Genomic DNA, 23,203 nt, shown 5'->3' with positions numbered 1-23,203 from the left:
CTTAGCCTTTAGAGTAGCTGTTATCAGTTCGTTTATATACAGATTGTGGACACTCAAGTCATTAGGTGCATAGAGGCCTCCAGCTCCTGCCCCAGGCTGCGGGGCATGCCGCAGGCCCACGGCTTTAAGGTTTGCGCCACCTGCCGCAAACCTATGCCAGTTAGTGACCTCCACAACTCGTGTCTACGTTGCCTGGGGACGGACATCAAACGGTATGGTGTAGGATTTGCAAGGCGTTTAAGACAAGGACAAGGAAGGAAAGAAAGACTTTCGCCTAAAGCAGCTGTTGCTGGAGGCCGCATTGCAGCCGCCGGGCCTGGAGTGCCCGACGCCAGCTCAGGCTTCCTCGGTGCTCGGTGCCTGGCACCTTTGAGGCTGCAAAGGACCTCATCGAGCTGTTGGTAGCGAGCCTTCTCCTGTATCAGGAGAACCCTCCAGCACCCATGCCTTGAGTGCCGTCGAGGGGTAAGCCGGCAACGATGTGCCGCTTGAGGACACCGTCCCGGCACCGCTCCCGGAGTTAGTCCTGGTCGAGCTCCAACTCTGCGGAGCTTGCCAGCGGCCCAGAAGGAGGTTGCGGCACCGGCAGCAGGTCAACGCGAAGAAGCACTGGAAAGGGCATGCCGCTCTCCGGCACCACCCAGAGACTGGCACCGGGAGGAGTTGAGACGGCCCTCGCCAGAGGACTCCCGCAGACGGTCCTAGTCCAAGGAACTCCTGTCCCGGTCCAGATCCCGGTCCCGGGGATACCGGTACCGCTCCCGCTAAGCCAGGAGCCGCTCCTTCTCCTTCCGGCACAGATTGTTGACACCGCCATGGCCTTTGCGATTGGCATCGCTGCAGTCCAGTGCCGACTCTAGCTGCTATAGCTACCCACACCGGGACCCGGACAGCAGGGTCCCTCGGGAGCTGGCAACCCAATGGGGGCCGCTAGGCCATTGGCCCTTTTGGACCCCTGGGCCTATCAGGACCGCCAAGGGGCCCCATCCAGGGCACACATTACTCGGTGCAGCGGTCCTGGTCCCTGCACCGATGCCAGACGGTGCCAGAGGCATCAGTATCCAGGCCTCCAGCATCCCCCCAGCATAGACCGGAGAGACCAGCACTGAGCCCGGTGCTGTTCCATGGACTCCCACCCCGGCCTGAGCCGGAGGCCCCTCCCACAGGAAATGGGGAGCAGGAGGACCAACCAGAGGGGGTTGAGCAGCAGCTAATCTCCTTGTCTTCCCCTGATGAGGTGATGGCGGGTATAGAGATGTCCAGTCCTCCGCCGATAGACCATAGAGCCCACCAGGAATTGCTGCGCAGTGTCGCCCAAAACTTGGGGTTGCAGGCCAAGGAGACGGTTGAACAGGAGGACATTTTGAGCCCCGAAGGTTCATCCAGAATAGCGCTCCTGCTCATGAAGACCATTCAGTCCAACTATAAGACTATATGGCAGACCCTGGCCTCCAGCGCTCCAACAGCTAAAGGAGTGGAGCTTAAATACTTTGCCCCAGCTAAGGGCTATGAGTTCCTGTTCTGCCACCCGAGTCCATGCTCCCTAGTGGTTTCAGCGGTAAATGAAAGGGAGTGCCATGGACAGCAGGCCCCGGCCCCTAAGGCCAAGGAGGCGAAAAGCCTGGACCTTTTTGGCAGAAAGGTGTACTCATCTGGTTCCGCATGGTCTCTCTGGGCGCCATCATCCCTTCTCTGGATCCAGGGGACTGGTACGCCACCCTTGACATGAAGGACGCATACTTTCATATCGCCATCCACCCAGCACTTCGGTGGTTCCTACGCTTCGCCGTGGGCCAAGAACAGTACCAGTTTGCGGTTCTCCTGTTCGGTCTAGCCGTGGCCCCAAGGGTGTTCACGATGTGCATGGCGGTGGTGGCAGCCTTCTTATGGAGGCAGCGAATCCGGGTGAACCCATACCTCGATGACTGGCTCCTGGCAGGCCGATCCAAGGCAGAAGTGCGGCCATGAGGAGGTGGCCCTGAGATTGTTCCGCGAGCTGGGGCTCCTGGTCAACGTCCCCAAGTCCACGCTCGTACTCACATGGAGAGTGGAATTCCGGCATTCCAATGCTGGGCTATCTAGCAAGCGGTGGCCTCCCTGCGCCAGTTTCCAATGACAACGGCCAGGTGCTGCCTGCGGCTGCTGGGCCACATGGCAGCATGCACGCACGCACGTGGTCAGGCATGCCAGACTGAGGCTCAGGACTCTGCAGGCGTGGCTCGCTCAGGTATACCACCCGGGCAGGGACCTCCTGGACTTGGTAGTGACAGCCCCAAGGAACGTGCTGTTCTCCCTGCTGTGGTGGCAGTCCCAGCCTGTGGTTTGCGAAGGCATCCCCTTTGCTGCCCCACAACCGGACCTGACGCTAGTGATGGACGTGTCAGACCACGGATGGGGGGCTCACCTAGGGGACCTCATGACGCAGGGGTTGTGGTCCGGAGAAGAGCGGTCGCTCCATATCAACGTGAAGGAGCTCAGGGCTGTTCGTCTTGCCTGCCAGACCTTTCACACCGCTTTGAGTGGTCACAGCGTGTCAGTTCTGACAGACAATACTACTGCCATGTTTTATATAAACAAACAGGGCGGGGCTCGTTCCTCACCACTCTGTCGCGAGGCTCTCCTCCTCTGGTACCTGGCGTTCTATTTGGAGTGCACCAAGCCCTTTCACAAATCCGCGCAGCTGTTCGTGGCTGTAGCCAAGAGGATGAAAGGCCCCCAGTGGTGGCGCAGTGGATTTCATCTTGCATTACAAGCTGCATCCGGGCGTGCTATGAGCTCGCAGGTGTTCCGGCCCCAGCGGTCACGGCCCACTCGACCAGGGCGCAAGCGACTTCCACGGCGTTCCTGGCACAGGTCCCGATCCAGGAAATCTGCAGAGCAGCCACTTGGTCTTCGGTGCACACCTTGACGACCCACTACGCAGTCAACCAGCAGGCCAGAGAGGACGCAGCGGTTGGCAGAGCAGTCCTCTGAGCAGTTGTTTTGTGACTCCTACCCTTCTCCAGAGGTAAGCTTGTGATTCACCTAATGTGGAATAGATGCGAACAAGCGCTCAAAGAAGAAAAAACGGTTACTTACTTTCTCGTAACTGTTCTTTGAGATGTGGTGTTCACATCCATTCCACCACCCACCCGCCTACTCCTCTGTCGGAGTTCCCGGCAAGAAGGAACTGGAGGGGGTCAGGCTGGCGGGGGTATAGATATGCACGGCGCAGTGGCGCCACTCGGGCGCCCACCAGCCCAACGGGAGCCACTACGGGAAAAAGTTTCCGACGCTCGTGCACGCGGCGTGCGCACACCTAATGTGGAATGGACATGAACAACACATCTCAAAGAACAACAGTGATGAGAAAGTAACCGTTTTTTAAAACTTCAGTAGCATGACACAACTATTATGTTTTATGCGTGCAGCTACGCATTTTGACTATTCATATTTTGTAGGTTTATAGGCGGGAACAGTATACTTGAGGTTATATGTGTGAATGATGTAAACAGGTCTTTACAATATTCACATGCCACTCTTTATTGGTAGAAGGAAGTCAGGCTGGTATCTAGTGCAGTAAATCTTTGTAGACAAATTGGCAGAGAGATGATTTAGTCAAATATTTACGAGAGAGCTTTGAGTGGCATAGTCGTACTGGAACATGTTTATGGTTACATCCTGTTTCTGGAAGGCTTCAGTAATATTTGTTTTCTAGGTAGGGATTGAGGTTGCGGGGGGGTGGGGAGGAAGTTTAAATTATGCTTTGTTTAGTTAAGGGCCTTTCCCCCCTCCTTCCACCTTTGAACCAGTCCTGGGGTTGTCTGATTTGAACTGGAATTTGGTATTTTGTCTAGCCACATCCTAATTGTAGGACTTTTGTGAACCACAATAAGAGCAGCTCCTGTAGTCTGAATATTGGGGAAAGTGATGGGGATTGCTATTTCCTTGAATATAGCAGGTTGAGTGCTTATCAAACTGCATTAATAACATTTGCAAGTTGTGTAGGCTATATATGATCAAAAATGTGAATGTTTCAGAAAATGTGGATGTGAAGTTGCTTATCATACTGCATCTTCTCAAGGAGGAATTTGTGGGGTGTCTGTGGTAACTTTCTTAACAGGTGACTTAAAATCCTTACAAACATCCTGAAAGCAGCTTCACTGGAAAAATAAGCAGTATGTTTAATTTATGGAATAGATTGTGGATACGTTTCTGCAAATAAAAGTGTGAAATAGTATCTCATTGAAATAAATGGTGTGCTTTCTCTTTCCCCGTACAAAAAAATCCAGTTTAAAATGGTCTGTAATTTTAGTCTGACCTTTTTAAGAAATTATATGCCTTTTTTATTTAATTTTTTTTATTGTGGACTTCTAGATGTATTCCTGTTCAAGGCATCTTAAAAACTTCAAAGTTAAAAACTAAATATAAAGCGTCACAACTGTTAATTTAACCAAAACCTATGGATAAACCATGCAGAGAAAACTCATCAGTATGAAAATCAATGACATACCTACCTTTTCAACTTCTCCAAAAAAGAGAGAGCTCCCAGTTAATGAAAATTTGAACATAAGAATGGCCATACTGGCTCAAACCAAAGATACATCCAGCCCAGTATCCTGTCTACCGACACTGGCCAATTCCAGGTGCCCCAGAGGGAGTGAACCTAATGGGTAATGATCAAGTGATCTCTCTCCTGCCATCCATCTCTACCCTCTGACAAACAGAGGCTAGGGACACCACTCCTTACCCATCCTGGCTAATAGCCATTAATGGACTTAACCTTCATGAATTTATCCAGTTCTCTTTTAAGTCTTGTTATAGTCCTAGCCTTCACAATCTCCTCAGGCAAGGAGTTCCCCAGGTTGACTGTGCACTGAGTGAAGAAGAACTTCCTTTTATTTGTTTTAAACCTGCTGCCCATTAATTGCATTTGGTGGCCACTAATTCTTATATTATCGGAACAAGTAAATAACTTCTCCTTATTCACTTTCTCCACACCACTCATGATTTTATATACCTCTATCCTATCCCCCCTTTAGTCTCCTCTTTTCCAAGCTGAAAAGTCCTAGCCTCTTTAATCTCTCCTTATAAAACACTGAAGATGTTGGAATTGAAACACTGAAGGTGAAGGAATCTTAAAATAGTCAATCTCAACTTTCCATGTTCTTCAGCATTAACTTTGTATTGTTTGAGTTACATCTCCAGCCACTCATCCTCTTCTTCCCCCCAACCCCTCTGGCGTGACTTTATGGTCACTGGGGATTTCCACAACCCAGGGAATCCTGAGCAGGGAACTTTTGCAGATGATTTCTATTCCTACTGTATTGATTGGAGAAGCACTGAGAATCTGTTGCAAAGGGTTGGGTTGTCTTTTTGTTAGTCCCTTGCCTTTTAGTTTTTTAAATATGTTTTGTCTTCAGAGTGAATGTGTTAGACACGACCTCTGTTCTACCCCTTCTTAAAATCCTTCACATTTTCTGAGTGAAGTATTGTGGTAGCTCTCCATTGCACTTCCTCAGTCACCTTTATTTGAACGGTGAAGTAAAAGTTTGCAGCATCCTTTTGTTGTGGACTTCTCTCTCAATAAATACTCTTGACTTCAGGCAGAAAAATTGGAAAGTTAACAGTAAAGAGAGCATAAAAAGTTATATGTGCAATGTATATTCACAACACAACTCTCAAGTAGAGTAGACATTTCAGCTATGAGAGACAGGTTGTCTTAAATTAGAGCCCACAACAAAGGTTGTCTAGTAAAAACTCTGTACACGGTGTTTTAAGATAAATGCATTAAGGGGGACTGCTGTTGAAATGTGGTTTGTTTTATTCATTTAAAGGCTCGATCTTGTCCCTCAGCAGTCAATCCATCTAAATCCACAATTAACTTAAAAACACAATAAATACTGGCAGGTCATTAATCAAAATCTGTAATAGCTTTAAAGTTAAAGTTCATACAATTTTATCTAAATCACAAAAAATAGCATCTAAAGCTACAATAAATGAACGTACCAAATGTGGGACTAATGTCCTCTATGAAGATTCAGGAAACCACCTGCAGAATGCCAGGCTTTGATAGCTTTGATAGCTGCACAATCTAAAAGCCATCGAAGAGAGATCTAAATTTTGCTTCAAAATACTGTAAGGTCTTTCAAGGACCCAAAAGTCAAATGTGTCTATCCACAGGAAAATCTCCATATGTGCTGTAAACACGTCATTGCACTCTTCAAGCCTTCTGATTAATATATTTTGTGTAGCTGATCAACCCTCCTTTGAGGAAGACCCACCAGAAGAGGTTGAGAAGAAAATCTGAGATTTTTTCCTTGTCTCATCTATCTTTCCATCGGGGTGAAAGTGGAACAGGGTGTTGTACCAGCCCATAAACCCTGTGGCTCTCTGGATGGGTGTATGGGTGGGAAGCCAGAGCCATCTGCATTAGCTTTGTCACCCTTCTTCCACCTTCCCCACTCCAAACTCCTCAGCAGAGTTTAGCAGCTCACCCTGGAGGGTACCCTTTAGAGGATATCTGTAACATTTAATAGAGATGACAGAAATATTATACAGCTTCTGGAGCTATTGCCGTTGGACATTCTCCATGCCCCAGTGGTGGAGTAATGTATATTTTCTCAGCCTATGTTCCTGCCCGTCCCTTCTCTTCGTGTGAATCCCAGAGCCTGTCCCACTTCATGAGGTCCAGGGGAATGGGAGATCAGTGTACAGAGGTTCTCCATTGGATACAAAGTTCCTTATTGCCATTTTGGACTGTTGCTTTCTTCTGCCTTGTTTATGCTGGCAAAAACGAGACCTGTAATTTGAGTGGTGATGGCAGTGGTTGAAGCTGTACAGTGTCATCTAGCCCTGCTCAAGTTGCAAAAATGCCTAACCTCTAGTTGTAGTGTAGCTAGAGTAGCTCAAACTGCACCAATGGGAATGGGTGACATAATATCGTAGCTCCCATTTATGCCAGTGCAGATGCAGTCTTGGGAAGAAAGGATGATAAACTTTTAGACAGGGAAACCTTTCCAGTCTCTAATGACGCTCCTCCCCACAGTCCTTTCCTTCTCAACATCTAAGGGCTGGCCTACACAGAAAAGTTAGGTCCACCCAGCTACGTTGCTCAGGTGTGTGAAAAATCCACACCCCTGAATAGCATAGCTGGGTTGACCTAACCCCGGTGTAGATAGTGCTAAGTTGACAGAAAAATTCTTTTCTTGACCTGGCTAAGGCCTCTGAGGGAGGTGGATTAACTACAGTAAGAGGAGAACCCCTCCTGTTGTGAGTGTCTGTACTGAAGCACTACAACAGTGTAGCTGCAGTGCTGCAGCTGTAGCATTTTAAATGTAGACATAGCTTAAGACTTACGTTTTAAACATAGTTACAACAAAACTTCTGGTTCCAAGGAATAAGTAATAGAATTCGGGGTAGTTGGAGCTTTCCTGCCCCAATTCTCTTTTGGTGGCTAAACATTTCCAGGAAGGTCAAATGAATGAGATACCAGACTTGATGTGTATACATTTTAGGTGTATTTGAGGAATTCCTTTCCAGGATGATGTAGAAAGTGAGAACTTCTCCCAGTTGCTGCTAAGCATCTTCTGAATACTTGGCCAGGTTGAAGGGCCGGTACTATCATGTTCCTATGTTAAGGAGTCTTACCAAGAAGTGAAAGTGATTATTGGAAAACACAAATATGAGACAAGAACAGTATAGTCTAATAGTAGAGCCCTCATAATGATGGTGGAGTTGGAAACCACACTGCCAAATACTTGCACAAGCTCCATCCATTTAGGATGCTATAAAATGAGATCAGTCACAGTACCTTGTGCAGTTTTTCATATGATTACCCAACTTCTGTTTTGTTTCCTTTACTCAGGTGAAATTGTTAACACTGAAATTTAAACATGCAATTAGCAGGCTTTGGAGTTCATTCCATTGAGAGAAATAGGAGTTTATACTTAAAGTTGTCGGTTTAAGCTGTCTAGAGCAGTGATTCTCAACCCTGGGGGTACGCAGAGATCTTCCAGGGGGTACTCAACTCATCTAGATCAGTGTTTCTCAACCTGGGGGATCCTGGGATGGGTTCAGGAGGATTGCAAGTGCAGGGCTGGCATTAGAGAGTAGCAAGCTGGGCAGTTGAACAGGACCCCACACCACAGGGGGCTCTGTGAAGCTGTTACATTCTTCAGCCCCAGGGAGTGGGGCTCAGGCTTCAGACAAAGCCCACAAGTGAAAAACAGGCTCAAGTATCACACTGAAATGCAAGTACAATATTTATATTCCAATTGATTTATTTTATAATTATATGGTAAAATGAGAAAGTAAGCAATTTTTCAATAATAGTTTGCTCTGACACTTCGTATTTTTATGTCTGATTTTGTGAGCAACTAGTTTAAGTGAGGTGAAACTTGGAATACGCAAGACAAATAAGACTTCCTGAAAGAGGTAGAGTAGCCTGGAAAGGTTGAGAACCACTGGTCTAGAGATTTGTTCTGACACCATTGTGTTGTACATTCAGTTCACTTTTTTCCTATAGAATGTTTATATTCTATCTAGATCCTAGGATGTCATCCCTCTGGGAATAGACCTGGCTAGCCAATCTGCTGTGAACTCCTGATCTGACTCAGATGGAGTGGTCACCCAGGTTGTCCTACTTTCTCCTCCTTTTCTTCCTTCTCCTTCATATAGAATCATAGAATATCAGGGTTGGAAGGGACCCCAGAAGGTCATCTAGTCCAACCCCCTGCTCGAAGCAGGACCAATTCCCAGTTAAATCATCCCAGCCAGGGCTTTGTCAAGCCTGACCTTAAAAACCTCTAAGGAAGGAGATTCTACCACCTCCCTAGGTAATGCATTCCAGTGTTTCACCACCCTCTTAGTGAAAAAGTTTTTCCTAATATCCAATCTAAACCTCCCCCACTTGCAATATGCTCTAGTGTGGTTGGTTGTGCATTGAGTAGAAGTTTCTCATGTATGTCTGGGACTAATTCTTTAGGGTCTGGAAAGGCTGTTTTGCTGCCTAACTTAGGGAATGCATCTGGGAGGCCCAGGTGTCCCCCTCAGTAGTAGTGAAACTAAAAAACAAAACCCTTACATTAATCAGTCATTCAAAGATACCTGGAAGGTGCAAGTGCGTACACGTACCATACGCCAGTGCACTCTTGTCCTTTCCGGTGTAACCAGTGGAAAGGCACAGGAAGTATATCTGGTAATATATGTCAGCGCCTGGGGAAATGAAACAGGGTCCTATAAAATAGTTTCAGAAGAAAATAAATTATGATAAATACCTGAATTAGAATGAAAGAAAACAATAGAAGCCCAATAAAAATGGGGTACCTTCGTTAAAAAAGGAAAGTGAAATTTAAAATAAGGTAATCTCACCATAAATTTACAGTAAAAAAAATATGGTTGGTGGAAATTATATAAAACCAACATATATGTGTTGGCATAAAAAAAGGGTAATGTAACAATAAACAACCAAACCTGGTTCATGGACCAAGAAATGTGGTGTGCTCATAAAAATATAACTTCTTTCCAGTATGAGCAATATCAATGGCACCCTCCGATGACTAAAAACTTTTGTAGTGATAATCAAGCTGGCCCATTTAGATAGTTGACAAGAAGGTGTGAGGATCCTTTTTAACTGTCTAAATGGTCCATCTTGATTATCACTACAAAAGTTTTTTTTTTCTCCTGCTGATAAGCGCTCATCTTAACTAATCAGCCTCTCATGGCTTGTATGGCAACTTCCAACTTATCTGTATGTATATATATTTCTTCTTACTATATGTTCCATTCTGTGCATCCAATGAAGTGGGCTATAGCCCACAAAAGCTTATACTCTAATAAATGTGTTAGTCTCTAAGGTGCCACAAGTACTCCTGTTCTTTTTGCGGATACAGACTAACACGACTGCTACTCTGAAACCTGTCATTATCCATAGGCTGTCTGAAAGATTTTCAGGTGAGGACAAGCCTTTTCCGTGGTCCATTGTCTTTATTGATGGGCCATTAGCACTGTCTAGCTTCTTCACTGTTGTACCTGAAAGGCTAGTTGTGGGTGTTTCCAAGTTTACAGTATCTTTCAGTAACACATACATAGCAAAACTTTATAACTTCACATACAATGACAGCACATACTATCCAATGAGATATTAATGTTTAGCAGATCAAGACTTTTAGAATAATACCTCAAGGCATATTTTGTACAAAACATATCATAATTACATCACTGTGGTAAATATGGGGTGCTTTGGAATGCAGAATGTCACAGGATGTTTTGTCAGAAATTGAACTCTTGAAATCAGATGACTTCAAAAAAATCTGACACATCAGTCAACATACTTTAAATGAAATTATGTGGAGAAAGTCCAGCAAAGAGCAACAAAAAAAAATTAAAGGTCTAGAAAACATGACCTATGAGGGAAAATTGGGGAGGAAAATGGTTTTGTTTAGTCTGGAGAAGAGAAGACTGAGAGGGGACATAACATTTTTCAAGTACATAAAAGGTTGTCACAAAGGGGAGGGAGAAAAATTGTTCTCCTTAACCTCTGAGGATAGGACAAGAAGCAGTGGGCTTAAATCGCATCAAGGGCGGTTTAGATTGGACAATAGGAAAAACTTTCTAACTGGCAGCATAGTTAAGCACTGGAATGAATTGCCTAAGGAGGTTGTAGAATATCCATCATTGGAGATTTTTAAGAGTAGGTTAGACAAACACCTGTTGAGGATGGTCTAAATAATACTTAGTCCTGCCATGAGTGCAGGGGATTGGACAAGATGACCTCTTGAGGGCCCTTCCAGTACTACAATTCTGAGATATATAAAATTGAGACTTGGTTCAATGTTCTCAGGCTACGATACAGGCAGTTCTTATAAACTGGAAAAATAAACTGGCTTTGAAGTTAGACTCAAATAGTTGATATTCATAGTGGTTGACTTGCAACATCTATTGGTACAGTAAACATGAATAAGTTAAGAGCTTTGCCAGCAGAGCTTCCAAGTTTCTGGATCCTGAAATGAGACTAAGAATTACTTATGCATGAATCTTGCAGAAGTTGAGTAATGTGGAGTATCAGTGGAAAGCATAAATTGCCATGTGTGTGGCCCTCAATGGTGGTTGATGCAGAAGAGTAGGGATTTGCTGCTTTTCCCTAGTTTCTAAAACATTACTTGCTGCAGAAAAAAGCAAAACTTTCTGTATTTTCCACTCCATTCATCTGATGGAGTGGGTTTTAGCCCTTGAAAGCTTATGCCTAAATACATTTGTTAGTCTCTAAGGTGCCACAAGGACTTCTCATTGTTTTTGCTGATACAGACAAACACAGCTACCACTCTGAAACCTGAAAAATGAAGCTGTTTCTCATCTTTAAAAAAAAATCCCATTGGAGACACCCCTCAATTGTTTTTAATTGTTTGTTAACTAACCTCAACATAAATTCTAGAGTTGACAGGAAACATGTTAATTAACATGTGAAAACATTATTAAAAATCCTAGTGTAAGGAAGTCCTAATTGAGTCAATTAAATAATTCTCTCTATTGAGTGTTCTCACGTTCCCATTAACTTTTGCATAGGTGCTTTGCAAACAGATGCTAACTCCATCACCTGTACCATCATCCCAGTTACCTATCCGCTTCTTGCTTGTATTTATTTCTACTAGCTGGTGTCCAGTTAAGAATTCTCAAAATCCTATTCTTTTTTAAAAGGACATCTAAAGGATCTTACAAAAGGATATAGTAATAGGATGAAATTTAATAGTAAAAAGTGCAAGGTCATTCATTTAGGGATTAATAAGAATTATTGTTACAAACTGGGGACGCATCACTTGGAAGTAACAGAGGAGGAGAAGTACCTCAGAATATTGGTTGATCACAGGGCTACTAGGATGATCTGAGAAATGGAAAACCTGTGTTATGAAAGAAGACTCAAAGAGCTTGGCTTGTTTAGCCTTACCAAAAGAAGGCTGAGGGGAGCTGTGATTGCTCTCTCTAAATATATCGGAGGGATAAATACCGGAGAGGGAGAGGAATTATTTAAGCTCAGTACCAATGTGGACACAAGAACAAATGGATATAAACTGGCCATCAGGAAGTTTAGACTTGAAATTAAACAAAGGTTTCTAACTATCAGAGGAGTGAAGTTCTGGAACAGCCTTCCAAGGGGAGCGGTGGGGGCAAAAGACACATCTGGCTTCAAGACTAAACTTGATAAGTTTATGGAGGGGGTGGTATGATGGGATAGCCTAATTTTGGCAATTAATTGATCTTTGACTATTAGCAGTAAATATGCCCAATGGCCTGTTACTACAGAGAATTCTTTCCTGGGTGTCTGGCTGGTGAGTCTTGCCCACATGCTCAGGGTTCAGCTGATCGCCATATTTGGGGTGGGAAGGAATTTTCCCCCAGGAAAGAATGGCAGAGGCCCTGGGGGTTTTTCTCCTTCCTCTACAGCATGAGGCATGGGTCACTCGCTGGAGGAGTCTCTGCACCTTGAAGTCTTTAAACCACGATTTGAGGACTTCAGTAGCTCAGACATAGGTTAGGGATTTGTAACAGGAGTGGGTGGGTGAGATTCTGTGACCTGCGTTGTGCAGGAGGTCAGACTAGACGATCATAATGGTCCGTTCTGACGTTAGTGTGATTCTATGATATAAAAAAAAAAGTTTAGACGACCTGAGCTTGACAACTGGTGATTTGTTGCTGCTGCTTGATACATAGAATCAAACTAGGTGTAGGTTTCTCTAGAAGAAGGAATGTGGAACTCTTAATTTTAAGCTTTAACCAGTGTGAACTTTCTCATCTTTTTTTAGACAATGTCTTCAGCAGTTGTCCAGATATATGCAGCAGATCGCAATGCCATGTGGTCAAAAAAATGCTGTGGAGTAGCCTGCCTTGTAAAAGACAATCCACAAAGGTCTTATTTTATCAGAATATTTGACATCAAGGTAAGAAACATTTCTCTGTCTAATTTTTTACTTGCTAAGATAAGGTCATTTTATATTAAATGTTTCCTTGAATTGTTTGCATGAATTACATAAAGGGATGTTATAAAGTGAGTAATGCAAGAATTACACCTATTAGATTTTAGTAAGACTTTGATAAAGTCCCATGTGACATTCTGATAGCAAACTGTGAAAATATGGTCTTGATGAAATTACTATGAGTGGTGTGTATAACTGACTGAAAGACTGTATTCAGAATCAATGGCTTACTGTCAAACTGGGAGAACCTGTCAAGTGGCATCCCACAGGAGTCTGTGCTGGGTCCAGTAATAGTTAATATTTTTATTAATGACTTGGATGATGGAGTGGAGTCTTCCTATAAAACTTGTGGATGACAGCAAGCTTGGAGGAGTTGTAAGCACTGTGGAGAACAGGATTGAAATTCAAAATTATTTTGATAAATTGCAGAATTGATCTGAAATCTACACTATGAAATTCAGTAACGGCAAATGGAGTACTTCACTTAAGTATGAAAATCAAATGCCCAAATACAAAATGGGGAATAACTGGAGAGGCAGTACTGCAGAAAAGAATCTGAGTGGTGTAATGGGTCACAAATTGAACATGAGTGTGTGCTGTTGTGAAAATGGCAAATGTCCTTCTGGGATGTATTTAACAGGATTGCCATAAGACATGGGAAGTAATTGTTCAGCTCTGCTTGTCCCTGGTGAGGCCTCCACTTAAGTTGTGGGCACCACACTTACAGAAAGGATGTAAACAAATTGGAGACACACCAGAAGAGAGCAACAAAATGATAAAAGGTTTAGAAATCATGACCTGTAAAGAAAGGTGAAAGAAGAAACAGGTGCAGTTCTAGAGAAGAGAAGGCAAGGAATGAGGGAGACATAAGCTTCAAATATGAAAAAGGTTAACAAAATGGACAGTGATCAGTCGTTCTCCCTGTTTGTCCTCTTAGTTCGCAGCAAGCGGGGTGAAAGTAAGCCAATACAGGCTGGTACAGCATACCAGTAAAAAGTGGCCGACAGTACCGGCCCACACCCTGCTGTTCTTAACATCGCTGCCCCTTTTGTGCCCCTCCCACCCCCCCATTGGCAGCCCTGCCAGGTCCCTACCAGCAGGGCCACTGATGCGGGGGCAGCGATGTTAAAGCACTGCCATGGCAAAGGACCCTGCTTAAAGGACTGTCGCAGCGTGGGCCAGCTAGTGTGGATGGTCTGGCTGGGGGACGCTGCCCCCCCCAGCCCTGCCCCTTCCGTCCGAGGCGCCAGCCCTCATACCGGTAAGTCATGTGTTTTACTTTCACCCCAGCAGCAAGGAAGATATAGAATGCTTTTCCTATTATCTAACCTAACTGTAAGGATAGTTAAGCACTGGAACAGGTTACTAGTGAGGTTGTGGAATCCTTATCCTTGGAGGTTTTTAAGAAGAGGTTAGGCAAACCTCTGTCGGGGATGGTCTGGGTATACTTATTCCTGCCTTAGCACAGAGAGATGATTTAGATGATCTCTTGAGGTCCCTTCTAGCCCCACGTTTCTATGATGGGGGAGGGGAGGAAATTGTTGGGGGCATTTTTCATATTTAAGTATGCTGTGTAATTATCTGATATTTAATTCTACCCTGCCAATGTGTGTCAATTCAGACAGAGATAAAGCCTTCAAAGGTGCCTAAATCCCGTGCTCAAGAGACTTGAGCGCTGAGGAGCTGTACGTCTGTGATTTTTGTCACTTGATCATTAGGCACTGGGCTGAGACCACCTATTCTTTTGATATTGCACTCGTGTAACACCTTTCATTCAGACATATTAGAACACTTCGCAAAGGTGAAATTTCGTAACTATTTCCAGTTGTTACAAACCTGACCTTGATATGACACCGCTACCTATAAATGAAAGGCTCCATAGCCTCTGTCTTATTTTATCCCGTTATTTAAATTTTGACCAGTGTCCTTGTATATGTATAAAATTTTGAAGGATATAGTTTGATAATATCTGGAAACTTGGGCAATAATATAGTAACCTGTAAGAATAATTTGGCTTTCCTGCAAGCTCCAGTAATCATCTGACTTAGATTGTAAGCTCGGTGGGGAAGACACCATCTCTTCTTCATTGTGCATGTACAGTGTCTAGCAAAATAGGACTGTGGTCTCCAGTTGTGGCCTCTGAACACTATTGCAATACAAGTTTGTCTAGTCATTCTTTTTTTTATTACTATCTTCAGTTTTCAGTATCTGCATTTCTTTCCTTTCCAGGATGGGAAACTCTTGTGGGAGCAGGAACTGTACAATAATTTTGTATATAATAGTCCTAAAGGATATTTTCATACCTTTGCTGGAGATGTAAGTTTCAATAGTAACTTAATTCTTGAATAGCTATTTTTAAAATGTTTGTCCTGCTTTTTTTCTTTGTACAATAACTTTTTAATATCTCATATGTTTTTTCACCTTTCACTTTGTAAATCAAACAATTTTATAAAGTACAGTATTACCTATATCTTCTTTCTAGCAACTTGTTGCAGATTTAATTATAAATAAGAACTTTTTCTAATGTCACTGATAAAATAGAACATCTAAACTACGAATGGAACAGGAGCACAAAAAAACCTCTTTAATGTGCTCTTTCTCTGGCAAGGAAGTAACATCCTCAGTTGCAACTGATAGTTGCTTCATTAGTGTCACCAAACGAGCATTTTCAAGTACATAAGCAATTTTTATGTACCCTTAACGTAAAATTTTCATTTTTGTCATTCTTTGTACTTGAAATTTTGCTCAGATATGACAAAATGGGACTTCACGCATCTTGTTAAAAAAAATCCACAATTTGAATGTTTTTAAATTTGACATTAATATTTGCTTCTACGTTCTTCACTTACAACTATAAGGTGATGAGTCTTAATTGTTTCCAGCTTATTCCTTCATAAACAAAGTCTGTTTACTTAATTTTTAGAATATTTCACAATTTAAGCTTTTTTTAGAAAACTTTAAAACAACTTTCTTGGTCTCTATGGGGGGAAAAAACTGATGTTTTCTTTCAGACATGCCAGGTTGGTCTTAATTTTGCTAATGAAGAAGAAGCTAAAAAATTCCGGAAAACAATAACTGATTTGCTTGGACGACGGCAAAGAAAATCTGGTAAATATTCAATTTAACATGTCATTTAAATTGAGGCTAGGCTATGGGTGTCTGGGGGATTAGTTGATGCTTCTATATCTGAAAGCTATTTAAGAACTTATTGCCATATTTAGGCATTAATTTCCCTGTGTAAGCTTATTTCGTGTGTGTGATATAGAAAAATATACAGTACAAATTTCCTGAAGGTAATACAAAAGTTTATTCCTCTTAAAGTTTCTTTGCAATTTGAAGCTCCTCTAATATGTGGTATTTGAAAGTACAGACAGGAAGGGGTAAAGAAAGTTTACTTGTGAACTGGAAATCTTTATGTAAATTGTGGGCAAATTAAACTGACCAGCCATTCATTTCTGGGTTTCTCTTAACTAACTCTATTGTTTAAATTTGGCCCAAATGATTAGTAACTGAAATCTCTTACTATCTGGTGTGTCCAGTAGTCCATGTGAAATTGATTGTTGGCATCAATCGAGTTATTAGTGGAGAAATGTCTTAGTCACAATTGGTAAGGCTACATGTGTGTTATGGCATGAAAAAAAAAAAACAGAAAATTTGTTACTTTTGTCTCCCCCGTTTGAGTTTTTTCTCTGTCAGTGTCTCATCCCACAGTGGTGGCTTCTGCAGCTCCTGTGTCCTGTGGGGCTGGCTCCCTGCTCCAGGTATGGCCCAACCATCCCTCCCATCATGATGGAGGGTTGGGTGAGTGAAACCTAGAGGGTGCTGCAACCCCCCATGAACCTAGTTGCAACACCCAGAGCAGTGTGCTATGTCCAGCGCCAAGGGACACTGGCTCCAAGTTTAGGATTGTGGCTCCGGGGATAGATGGTGCTGCTGTGAATGATTGATGCCCCCTTGATGACGCAAAGAGGATATTTATCAAAAATCAGATAGCAGTCAAGTGACTTTTACTAAATTTACTATGACTGTGCCATTATTTTTGATTTTTAAAAAAAAAAAAAAAAGCTGTGACAAATCTGCTGGCCTAACAATTGGTAATCAGTCAGAGGCCAAAACCTGAATACACCTGCAGTGTAGTTCCTGTGATTAGCTAGGCACTTAAAAGTTAGGTATTGTGACACTTGGCATCACAAAACTTAAGTCCTTTTGTGAACGTCCGGAGTTAGAATGTGTTAGTGAGGTACAGTGGTGGAAACTCGCAGGAATGGTGTCTGTGCTTTAACTGTTCATTGGGTAAATATATTCTCCAAGGCTATCAGCCTTGCAACTTTCACAAGCCCCAAGTTTCACTCTCATAAAGATGATACTAAAGCAAAGCAACATTTTAAAACTTGAAAAGCCTTTATTCATATATGGCTGCAGAGCAGACTTCTGAACGATGTTGGCCATGGTAAACTTTCTTCAAAAATACAGAAAAAAGATGATTTCATAAAAATGTTAGTTTTTAATGTAGTATTTTTCATGTAAAGACACTTTTACTTTACAACACAATATAAGCATGCCATTATTAACCTGTACCGCTTTGTGTGTTTGAACTTCATGTTTTATGCACCATAGTAACACTGTGACTTATTCATCCTTTTTGTAAAGTTTCTCCATTTTAATTTAAAACGCTACATAATCAACAGCTACTTAATTATATAGTTTTCAGTTGATTGGTTTTCTCCTTTTTAATTCATTTCTAGGTTTTTTTCCTTTCATGTACAGAACTCGTGAAGTTCTCAGATCAAGCCACCAGATGGAGTTCTGAATGTGTATATACCTCAGACAGGATTTTATCTAATTCTGGGTGTTTGAATTATAGCTACTGTATTTCTCACTTATCTAAAGACTACACAGTATAGCTTGATTAGTAATTTGATATGTTTACATAATGCTTCTGATGTATCTCCACCTTGATTCATCAGATGTAGAAATAATGTATTCTAATGCTCTTAGTGCTGTCTGCACATGGTATTAGAATAGTCATAAATATTGAGCAGTTTTGGTAATGGGTGATACTCTAGACTTCCAAGGAATTATTTTAATAATGCCAAACACTGGAATGTTCATTTTTTTTCTGCTTTTTACAAGAATCCTACCGCTCTAGTGTATATCTCAAAATAAACTTCACATGGAACAGGTGCCACCTGACATATTGGCAAGTGGTCACACTGCCAAAGTACTCCTGGGAGGCTCTGACTAGCCCGCAGGACTACTGGGAAAGTTTCCAGGTGTCCCTTGAGGATTTTCATCATTGGCAGGGGCTGAGCAGGACAATTCTATGCCCTTGTGAACTAGGTCTTGGAGCTGAGGCTTGCACATAGAATGCCTACTTGCTGCTTCCTGCTCTTCCCCGTTTTCTGCCAACCGCTTCCTACTAGAAGTGCTGGGATGTGATAAGGACACTGATTAACAGAGGTGCCCAGGAGCAGCAGCAACAGCTACCCCAGGAGCTCATCTGGCAAGGCTAAAATAGAGATTTGGAAGACAGGAAGAAGAGGGGAGGCCCCTGGTGTTCCTCAAAAGAGAAAGTACAGTGTGGAGGGAAGAGTGTAGCAGAATGGTCTGGTAGGACTGGGTGCAGGTAAACGAGGAAAGGAGGATGGATTGACTGGGTAGTAAACAAGAGGAGAAAGAAATTGAGTTGGAGGAGGAATGGATGGATAGAAAGAGAATCTGGGTGAAGGAAGGAGAGAATAAAATGAGAGGTAGTATGGAGGGAAAGAACAATTACTGAACATGTTCTGATTGGGTGATTGGAGGTTTTTGGTGGTACATGGCTGTGACTGACTCCTAATTAAGCACAGTTGAGAACTCCCACAAAACAAAAGTCTTTAGCCCATGTAGCTAAATGGATAAAATAAAAGGAAATAGGAGCAAAGAGTCTTTACTGTATCTTCCACCCCCACACCCAAGCTGTATTGGTTTGTGGGGTGTTAGGGAGAGTTTTTTGTTCTAAAATGCTACAGGTTTTGGCTGGGAAGGTCATTTAACCTTCTTGTAGACCTGCAGCTGTGACCTTTGCTTCTTGTCAGTCCCTTCTCCCTTCACCTCCCCTGAAAAGATCTCCTTACCTGCCTTTACCTTAAATTCTGAAGGAACAGAACTAGAAGTCTTACACTGACTCCCAATTTAGATCTCGAGAGTCTTCTTAAAAACCGTCCAGCCATTTCTAGAGAGTAACAGCTGGCAGCTTTTCTTTGAACATCTAACTGCAGGAGGAAAGCTGCTACTTCCCCTGCAATCCAGTTGCTATTCACCAGAGCTTTTATGCTCAGTTTCAGTTGCCTTACTGGAAATAGGTAGCTGTGAAAGTTGTAATTAGTCACCCTGCTTTGAAGAAGTTAGTCATCTTAAATCCATACTTAATCAAAAACGCTGAGTACGTGCCACTTCGGTTGACTTCATTTGTAGTGTGGGTGCTCAGTGCCTTTAACATCAAGGCTGCTTTTAAACCAGAAACTTCATATTTAGCTGCCTGCTGCGTTAGGAGAGATGATCAGGAAGCTAATATAGATGAATAAAAATACACACCCATTTGTGCAATAAAGTAAATCTAAAATAAACCTTCCCACTTTAATTCCAAAAAAGAAATGAGCTGATCCCAAATATGTCTCACATAAGCATTTACAAACAGAAGAGTGCATATGGGTGAAGAAGAGAATAATATTGTTGGAGGGAAAGCCATTTTAAATAGTAGAGTTGAACATCAAAGCTGACCCCTCTGCTTGTTAAAGTTAGGTTGCCGTAGGTTGGTGGCCAAGTTGGCCCTATTTGGCTTGTTCAGCTTTAGATCTATATGAAATACTTGCAATTAAATTCTAATATTTCAAAATGGTAATATTTTCTGCTTCAGTGGGGACAGTGTTTCTTAGTGGATAGAGCAGTGGACTGTGACTTTGGGAGACCTGTATTCTAACCCCAACAGCGCCACTGGCCTGCTGGGTGACCTTGGGCAAGTTGCTTCACCTCTGCCTCAGTTTTCCCATCTGTGAAATGGGGTTGATGCTTCCTTTGTGAAGTGCTGTGAGATCTACTGATAAAGGCACTATATAAGCACTTCAGATTGTGAGTAGTTTTACATAAATGACTAAAGCATGGTGTCTGTTCAGAGAGGACTTTACAGAGTATAGTGCATTCTCTTTAGAAGTCTGCTTTAACAATCTTTGCATCAGACACATTTTTTTTATTTTTCATTTGAAAACTAACATTATTTGAACACTTCACCGTACAAGATGTTACGGCCTCAAATTGGCCTGAATCAAATTTTCAGTTGGAAAAATAGTTAGGTCCACACAGTCCTACTCAGTGTAAACTGTTCAAACAACTAGTTCTTTCCTAATGTGGGTTTTATAGTTTTGTAATTTCTAATTTTGCTGTGATTCGGCTCTCTGTGGCATATAATCTAAGGCCCTGACTTTCCAAAGACTAAGCATATGCTTAGCTGTAAGCATGAGGAGTCCCAATTGTAAACTCTTGCAGGATCGGGGGCTTTCATGATATATACATGATTTCACTGATCTGTTGTGCTAAACTTTGTGTTTCAGATTTAAATCAGTTTATAAATGGGCTAAATCTGGTATCTTTTCCTCTGTTCTTGGACAAAAAATACAACTACTAAAATAAAACAAAATTGCAATTATGGATAATTTGTATATTACTAGAAGAGTAAAATTCAGATGTAGGAAGTCTTTATAATTTGTAAAACTACAAGTTATGGAGATGTGTAATGTTGAAGAATTCAGTTTTACCTTTTGAATAAATATTTTTTTGTTTTGTCTCTTTAACAGAAAAAAGACGGGACCCACTGAATGGTAAGCTTTTGCATAGGGTTACTGCAGTTCATTTTTCTTAACTCCTTCATATTTAGACATAATCGCTGACTTTTGGCTTTCTTTAACGTAACCTAATGGTTGTATTAAACAGTCCTGAAAGGATCAATCCAGTAAATCAGAATTTTAATGTTTACATGATTACTTACCTGTACAGTAGTTCATGACCACTACCAGTGAAGATGGGGGCCAGCTATTGAATGAGATCAGAACTAAGGTTCGGAATTGTCTACAAGTAAGGCAAACCATAGAGTCATATACAAATGAATTCCAAATTGCAGCAATCAAGTTGCAAACAACAATAAAATCAGAGGGTATGGCCTTTTTATCTTAAAAACAGGAGTGCTTAAGTCTTAATAGGCAGTGATTTTTTTTAACAGTGTAAAATTGACATTCTCATCTTTCACAAGTATCTGTAAGGTTCTGAACTGCAACAGTGAAATTGATCTAAGTCTTGACAGTTTTGTGCTGCTGCTTATAAAAGCAGAACAGGCATTGGAACTACCTGTTAATTTAGGAAGACAAAATGGCTTTAGTTCACTTTGTGAAGTTTACTGTCTTCTCAGCTCAAAGTGCTACTAGAAACTTGAGGGCATGTGCTCTGCCTGATCTTCCAGAAAACTGTTTCAACCTATTTGCAGCATCTAAGATTACAATAACTGCAAAGCCAGCAAAAAAATCTCCTTCTCAGTTCGGTTATTTTATCCATTTGACAGCACTTTGTGTACAGTTGATTTCTCTGTTATGCTGGTCAGTAGAACTCCCTTGTCTTCATGTTCAGTACTTATGAGACATCACTCTTGGCCCTGCACTGAGTGGAAGAGCGCACATGCACAATTTTCTCAAGGCACAAGAGTTGCTGTTTGAGTTTAAGAACAGAGAAGTGTCTCCTTCTCCCAGAGTCTCTGCATGGAGCCAGGAAGCAATGGGCAGCCGGGAGAAGTCCCTTTTTTCACTTCTTAGGCCCCTGCACAGGGTTGAGGAGTAATGGGAGCCTGTGTATATTCAGAAGTCCCCCTTCAGTTCCACACCAGGATGGCAGTGGCGAGAAATGGGGCTGGATGGCTTGCCCCTTCACTCCCAAATATTTTTCAAGGGCTTGGGGAGCATCTAGCACTAAATGGGGTATGCGTAACAACCCCAGACTGATCCATGGGGCCTGGGGAGAAACTTCAAACAGTCAGGCCAGGAAAGATGCTTTCTTTTTCACTTCTACCACTACCATGGACTAGGAGAGAGGGGAGGCAGTGGGTGGTGTGGGGATGGATTCATCCATAGGTATGGAGAAGGCAGTCAGGCATTAGGCTGCAGGGAGAAAGGAGGCATGCTATTTTCACCAGAAAGACTTGAAGACAGAAGGGGGTGTCCCTTCAGCCTCTCTAAGGGATTTGAGGAAACAAGCAGTTGCATAAGGGGTGGATCTTTCTTCAGATGTGGGGAGGAGGAGGAGGAGGCACAAGTATGTGCATGTGCACAGTGGAGAGGTGAGGGAGGGGGTTACCCCACCTTTGATATCGAGCACACTGAGAACTGAATGGGATTGAAACTGGAAAGCAGTGATTCCTGGGAAATGCTGTGGTGCAGTGGAATTACTCTGCAAGTCCTGGGGAGGAGTTTGGAACCTGGTTGGTCTCATACCAATGCTGCTGCTGAAGAGGCTGCCACATAGCAGGCCTCTGTGTCTGGGGAAGAGCCTGAAAAGGAATGAGCTGAGCATGTTTGATGTCTTAGGCCTGTCCAGTCTTCCCTGCTGAAAACACATAAACATCAACAGGGAAGCAGAACTGTCCTTCGTTCTTCTTTTAAAAGAAGAAAATATTTTAAACTGTGACACTTATTGAAAGGTTTTGCTATCAGAATTCTTTAAAGTAGCTGGTATCAGAAAAATCAGACCATATTAATTTCATTCCAAAAAAGTTTTCTGCAAAACTTGTTGGTTTAAACCCCTCATTAATTACACACTGTCCTTGCATCCTGTGGAGAGCTCACTAAGACCAAATCAAAAAGACCTTTGGACACTCAAGGAGACTTAATCCTTCCCTACATATAAATGTTCTAGAGCTTTTTGATTAGCCTGTGTAGCTTTCCTGCCCATGGTCCGGGGCCGAACTATGACAGATAATACTGCAACAATGTTCTATGTGAACAAGCAAGGGCTTGATTGTCCTCCTTCTCTGTTGGGAATTGGTGTGTTAGGCTGTCACATCACCTTAGTAGCTCTGCACCTGTCAGAAGAAGATACCCTAGCAAATCACGAAGCAGAAAGTTCTCATGAGATCGCAAATGTTCAGTCAAGGATTCCATCATACAGAACACTTCCACCAGCGAGGGCTTCTAGTCGTGGACTTCCTCAGAGGCAAAATGTCAATTTCTGTTCCA

General features: G+C 42.6%; 1 protein-coding gene across 1 annotated transcript in view; it reads left to right on the top strand.

The window, feature by feature from the left end:
• The window catches only part of WASL (WASP like actin nucleation promoting factor), a 72,722-nt gene that overhangs the window by 22,397 nt on the left and 27,122 nt on the right, over positions 1-23,203 (top strand). Inside the window, exons 2-5 of the mRNA XM_073328229.1 lie at positions 12,780-12,914; positions 15,180-15,266; positions 15,962-16,058; positions 20,783-20,806. Coding sequence (XP_073184330.1) covers positions 12,780-12,914; positions 15,180-15,266; positions 15,962-16,058; positions 20,783-20,806 — 343 coding nt within the window. The remainder of the gene's footprint in view (positions 1-12,779; positions 12,915-15,179; positions 15,267-15,961; positions 16,059-20,782; positions 20,807-23,203) is intronic.

The sequence above is a fragment of the Lepidochelys kempii genome, chromosome 1 (genome assembly GCF_965140265.1).
Source record: "Lepidochelys kempii isolate rLepKem1 chromosome 1, rLepKem1.hap2, whole genome shotgun sequence".
Taxonomy (NCBI): Eukaryota; Metazoa; Chordata; order Testudines; family Cheloniidae; genus Lepidochelys; species Lepidochelys kempii.
Note: the sequence above shows the minus strand (reverse complement) of the source record. Positions and strands in the feature narration are given on the sequence as shown.